Genomic DNA, 6015 nt, shown 5'->3' on the forward strand with positions numbered 1-6015 from the left:
ACCAAAAACCCAAGGTGGGAAAAAATGGAAACCATAGACAGGAAAAAGAGTACAACGCATGACACTCCCCTGATGAAGGCATCACTGCAGATCCTTCAGGCGGCGCATCCCTATCTGATGAACCAGCTTCTTGAACGTTGAGGTTGGTAGAGACTTGGTGAAAAGGTCGGCTGAGTTGTCGCTGGATCGGACTTGAACTACTTGGACCTCCTTTGCCTTCTGCAGGTCGTGGGTGAAAAAGAACTTGGGCAGGATGTGCTTGGTCCTGTCTCCCTGATGTATCCTTCCTTGAGCTGAGCAATGCACGCTGCATTGTCCTCGTAGATGATCATTGGCTCCTCTTCTTTTGTCCCACGGACAGACCACTCTCTTTCAAGACATGGCCGGTCATGTTCCTCAACCAAACAAGCTCACGGCTTGCCTCATACATGGCTATGATCTCGGCGTGATTGGATGATGTAGCAACTAAGGATGCTTTGTTGAACGCCAGCATATTGCGGCTCCACTATGTGTAAAAACATATCCTGTTTGAGATCTAGCCTGGTGTGGGTCAGATAAGTACCCAGCGTCTGCATATCCGACCATGTTCTCTTCTGGTCGGTTGGTATAGAACAAACCAAGATCCTTTGTTCCTTGCAGGTATCTGAACAGATGTTTCACTCCGTTCCAATGCCTTAAAGTCGGACATGATCCAAATCTGGATAGTAAACTCACGGCAAAGCTTATGTCCGGTCTAGTATGACTAGCTAAGTACATTAAGGCCCCAATGGCACTTAAGTAAGGCACTTCCGATCCGAGCGGTTCCTCGTCGGGTTTCTTTGGACCGAATGGATCCTTTTCAAGGTCTAAGGACCTTACGACCATAGGACACGGTAAAGGGTGTGCCTGGTCCATATTGAACTGCTTGAGTATCTTCTCTGTATAAGTTTCCTGATGCACAAGGATGCCATTTCCTTTATACTCAAACTGTAATCCCAAACAGAACTTAGTTTTCCCTAAGTCTTTCATTTCGAATTCTTTCTTTAGACACTCGACGGTTTGGGAAATCTCTCCTGAGGTTCCTATTATGTTCAGGTCGTCCACATAGACAGACATTATAACATAGCCCTTGCTGTCGAATTTCTTTATGAATATACATGGACTTATTGGATCGTTCTTATAACCCTCTTTGGTTAAGGTACTCGGATAACCGATTGTACCACATCCGACCTGACTGTTTTAAGCCATATAAAGCTTTGTTCAGCTTAATACAATGTTGTTCTCGAGAACCTTTCTTATCCTTGAGCTCAATGCCTTCTGGAACTCTCATATGTATCTCATTGTCCAGTGGTCCGTACAGGTATGCGGTGACTACATCCATTAGGCGCAAATCCATGTTTTCTTTCACGGCCAGACTGATTAAGTATCTTAATGTAGTCGCATCCACCACAGGGGAATATGTTTCCTCATAGTCTATTCCAGGTCTCTGTGAGAATCCTTGTGCTACAAGCCGTGCTTTGTATCTCACTACTTCTCCTTTCTCATTTCTTTTCCTTACAAAGACCCATTTGTATCCCACTGGTTTGACATCTCTGGGTGTCAAGATTATAGGGCCAAAAACGCCTCTCTTTCTCAATGATTCTAACTCCACGTTTATAGCTTGTTTCCATTTGATCCAATCTGATCTTAGCATGCATTCTTGTATAGACGTGGGTTCTAGATCCTCATCTTTATCCATGATCTCAAGTGCCACTTTATATGCAAATAAATCATCAACGTTGATATTCTTTCTGTTCCATTGTTTTCCAGACATCACATGGTTTATAGAGATCTCTTGGTTGTCCGGTCCTGGTGTCCCATGAAGTCCAGCGTCCCGGACCTCACTTGGAGGGACGGCCGGATCATCGGGTGTGGTCGGTACATTCAGCTCGACCATTCTGGTCGGCTCGACCGATCCATCTATGTCCTGGACGGTTTCTTTGATGCTCTCGGTTCCAGCACCTTTCTTGGATTTCCGAGGCTGTTTGTCTTTGGAACCAATTGGTCTGCCACGTTTTAGACGTTGCTTAGACTCTGTAGCCACTTGACACTGTCCATCTTGGACGTCTAATCTTACAGGTGCATTACAAGCCGGGATATGTGATATTGTTACTCTATTTGGGTCAGCAAATGTATCTGGCAATCTATTAGCTAGCTCTTGTAGATGTATTATCTTTTGGACTTCTAAATCACAATCTTTAGTCCGAGGATCTTGCCAAGATGTCGATGGTCTAACCATTCCAATTTTGTTATCAACCGGCTGTTATCTCCCTAAGGACGGATATGTGGACTCATCAAACTGTGAGTCTTCGTATCTGGCCTTAAACAAATCACCGGTTTTGGCTCAAGATACTTTATAATGCTGGGGATTCATATCCTACGTATATTCCCATCCTCCTCTGCGGTCCCATCTTAGTTCTCTGTGGTGGAGCAATTGGAACGTAGACGGCACATCCAAACGTTTTGATGTGGGACACGTCTGGCTCATGACCCTTAAGTAATTGGGATGGCGAATATCTATGCTCACTAGATGGCCTGATGCGAATCAGTTCAGTTGCATGTAAACTGCATGTCCCCATGCTGATACCGGAAGTTTAGACTTCATAAGTAATGGACGGGCTATCAGCTGGATACGTTTAATGAATGATTCGGCCAAGCCGTTCTGTGTATGGACATGTGCCACGGAGTGTTCTACTTTTACCCCCATGGCCATACAGTATTCATTAAACGCCTGGGACGTGAAATCACCAGCATTGTCTAGACGTATAGTCTTAAGTGGAAAGTCTGGGAAATGTGCTCTCAGTCTTATCATCTGAGCAAGCAGCCGTGCAAAGGCTAGGTTCCGAGTGGACAATAAGCATACATGTGACCATCTGGTCGATGCATCAATGAGGACCATAAAATATCTAAACGTCCCACATGGTGGGTGTATTGGTCCGCATATGTCCCCTTGGATCCTTTCCAGAAAGTTCAAGGTTTCTTTATTAACCTTGGCTGGTGATGGCCTGGTTATGAGTTTCCCTTGTGCACATGCTGCACATGTGAGATTTCGTGGGATCACTCTTTGAACGTGTGCCCTTGAGAATTCATCATCAATTTTCGCATCATTCCTGTTCCGGGATGGCCAAGCCGGTTATGCCATAAAGTGAATAGCTCTGAGGCATTTGCCTCGACCATACTGATCCGTGCATAGTAAAGACCAGTAGTCATTGCAGGCATGGTCTCTAGGATCTTTTTATTGCCTTTGGTGATCAAAGTTATGTTAAGGAATTCTTTGTTTCCTTCTTCCCATGTTTCAAGGTGGAAACCGTTCAACCTTATGTCCTTGAAACTCAATAAGCTTCTTCTAGAGCTTGGGGAATACAAGGCGGTTTTGATCTCTAGGTGAGTGCCCTTGGCATCATCACATAGGCCTGGCCGTGACCTTCAATCAGGCTGGCCTCGCCGCAATGGTTTGTACCTTTGCACTTTGCAATGTGAGATTCATGAAGTACCTTTTGTCTCTTAGGATCGTGTGACTTGTGCCACTATCCACCACAAGTACACTCATCTCATCATTCATTTCTATAAATAAAATTTCTAGACTTAGAAACTTTAAACTTTCATTAATGTAAATGTCATTTCATAAAGTAAAACACCAAATCAAACACATAAAGCAATAAGACAATGTGATTCGAAAAAAACTAGTCCTTTAGACAGTCGGACGTCTCAAAATCCATTTGGTCATCTTGCTGTCCCTGTCGGATTCATTGTCAGCATCATATCCCTTGTCATCTTGACCGTTTCTCTTGGATCATATTTGCCTCCGGGTTCTTGTTCTTGATACTCTCTTGATAGAGTTCGCACAAGTGCTTTGGAGTTCTACAGTTCTTGGCCCAATGATTGTCCATCCCGCATCTGTGACATAAAGACTTGGACGTGTAGATGGTTTGGATATGCCACCTCGTCCACGGCCATAACTCCCTCGACCCCGACCGTAATTGGAACCACGACCACGGTTATTGTGGTTTCCCCTTCGGCCGGTTGAGTAGATCTCTACCGTTATGATTGTCACGTCTACGCCCCTGTACCCACCACGGCTTGACCGTATGGTTCCTGTTGTCTTGGGCGTAGTTGGTTTCTTTGGGATCTTTCCTTTCCACATCATGGGCTTCGGGTAATGGTGCTGTCCCGACCGGCCTTGCTCCACTATTTCATAAGGAGTTCATTGTTTGCCTCGGCCAGGAGAAGACATGAGATCAGATCAGTATATGTGGCAAAACCTTTTGTTCTGTACTGCTGCTGCAACACAGAATTCGACTGATTGAAAGTCGTATAGGTCTTTTCAAGCATCATCACATCGGACACTTCTTCACCACACAGCCTTAGTATAGAAACGATTTTGAACAAGGCTGAATTATACTCGTCCACGGACTTAAAGTCCATGAATCTGAGATGCATCCAGTCGTGTCTTGCCTTTGGAAGCAAACACCATCTTTTGGTGATCGTATCTGTGCTTTAAAGCATTCCAAAGATCGAGTGGACTCTCAATTGTCATGTACTGATCCTTAAGACCTTCGATGAGATGATGGCGCATATAACATATGGCCCTGTATCTATTCTTTTCATTCTCATCATTACCCTCAGTGATGGTATCACCGAGTCCTTTGGACTTTAGACTGATCCTTGTGTCTAGCGCCCACTGCAAGTAATTGTCTCCGGAGAGATTAAGGGCTGCATAGTCTCTGTTTGCTATTTTCGACATCTGATCCACATTATCATTCACAGACATTAGATTTACAATGGGATCACGTGGCCGCATGATATATGCAAGCTCGGCCACAACACGTCTTATGCATTTATGATATCAAACAATCCTAGTCGACCATGGTGCTATCAAACAAGCCAACGGCTATATGAACAATCAATAAGTTCGTTTATGCAAATCTAAATTTACCATGGTGCGATCAATCCTAGAATTCAATTCTACATGTACTAGAAAGATTAATGCCACACGGCCATGTATGTTTTAATGCAATCAAATTCAAGATCAAACGGTTTCTATATGCTGGCCGATCCTTCCTAATCAGTTGCGGATGCAATACCAAGTTCGGATTCATGCAGAAACGTTTTAAACTTTCTTATGATTTCTAGGGTTCCAATCTATCAACTTATGTTAAGGTTTCAAGGCCTTAAGTATTCATGTTCAGATCGATTCAAGCAATCTAAACATTCCTAAACCTCAATTCAAATCAGAAATCAAGCAATCAAATCAATCTTAAAATCGGCTAATGCTTCCTTTAGGGGTTAGGTTTTCGATTCCATAAACTAGGGTTTGCAATTTCAGTTTAATCAATCAACAAACAAAACAGGTTCTAGTTGGAATCAATTCATGTTTCTAGTTCTAAGAGGTTGTCGATTTTATCTTATTTCTTTTAGGGTTTCACGGTTTCCATAATGATGGAATTAGGGTTCTTTCTTTCTATGTTCTCAGATCATGTTTATACCTTAGTTTCGTAGTGGATTAGAACCGGACCACCAGAGAATGGTTGAGACTTCAAGCTGAGATGATCGGATGGCTGCTGCCTCCTATCGGGTCGCGGATGAGGTTTATCGCGGCTGGAGGCGTCTTGGCTGGAGCTGATCGGGGGTATCGGATCGTCTGGGACAGTCGCGGGGTTCGGGTTCGATCGCGAGCTGGACGGTTTCTTCTCGGTCTGGAACGTGATCTGAGAGGCTGAGATTGATCTCCTGAGTTCTTGAAGGATTAAGAACAGGTTTGTGTTTAGGGTTTTGGTTATGGATCGCCGGCTTAGACTTTTGGGGTTTCGGTTTTGGTCTCAGGGTTCAGAGGCTATCGTGCTGATAACGTGTTGTGAACAAGAGATGAAATCGTGTCGTGTCTGTTATATTTCTGAATCAAGTGTTCCCTATATAGGGGATACAAGGGATAGATAAATGGAAAGTATCCAAATCAAAACCTAGAGTAAAAAGGAAAACCTCCTAATAGATAAACCT

At 43.8% G+C, this 6015-nt stretch overlaps 1 protein-coding gene across 1 annotated transcript in view; it reads right to left on the reverse strand.

The window, feature by feature from the left end:
• The window catches only part of LOC125602480, a 13090-nt gene extending 8928 nt beyond the window's left edge, over positions 1 to 4162 (reverse strand). Inside the window, exon 1 of the mRNA XM_048774100.1 lies at positions 3845 to 4162. Coding sequence (XP_048630057.1) covers positions 3845 to 4162 — 318 coding nt within the window. The remainder of the gene's footprint in view (positions 1 to 3844) is intronic.
• Between the last annotated feature and the right edge of the window lie 1853 nt (positions 4163 to 6015).

The sequence above is a fragment of the Brassica napus genome, unplaced genomic scaffold, assembly GCF_020379485.1.
Source record: "Brassica napus cultivar Da-Ae unplaced genomic scaffold, Da-Ae ScsIHWf_286;HRSCAF=471, whole genome shotgun sequence".
In the NCBI taxonomy this organism is placed as follows: Eukaryota; Viridiplantae; Streptophyta; class Magnoliopsida; order Brassicales; family Brassicaceae; genus Brassica; species Brassica napus.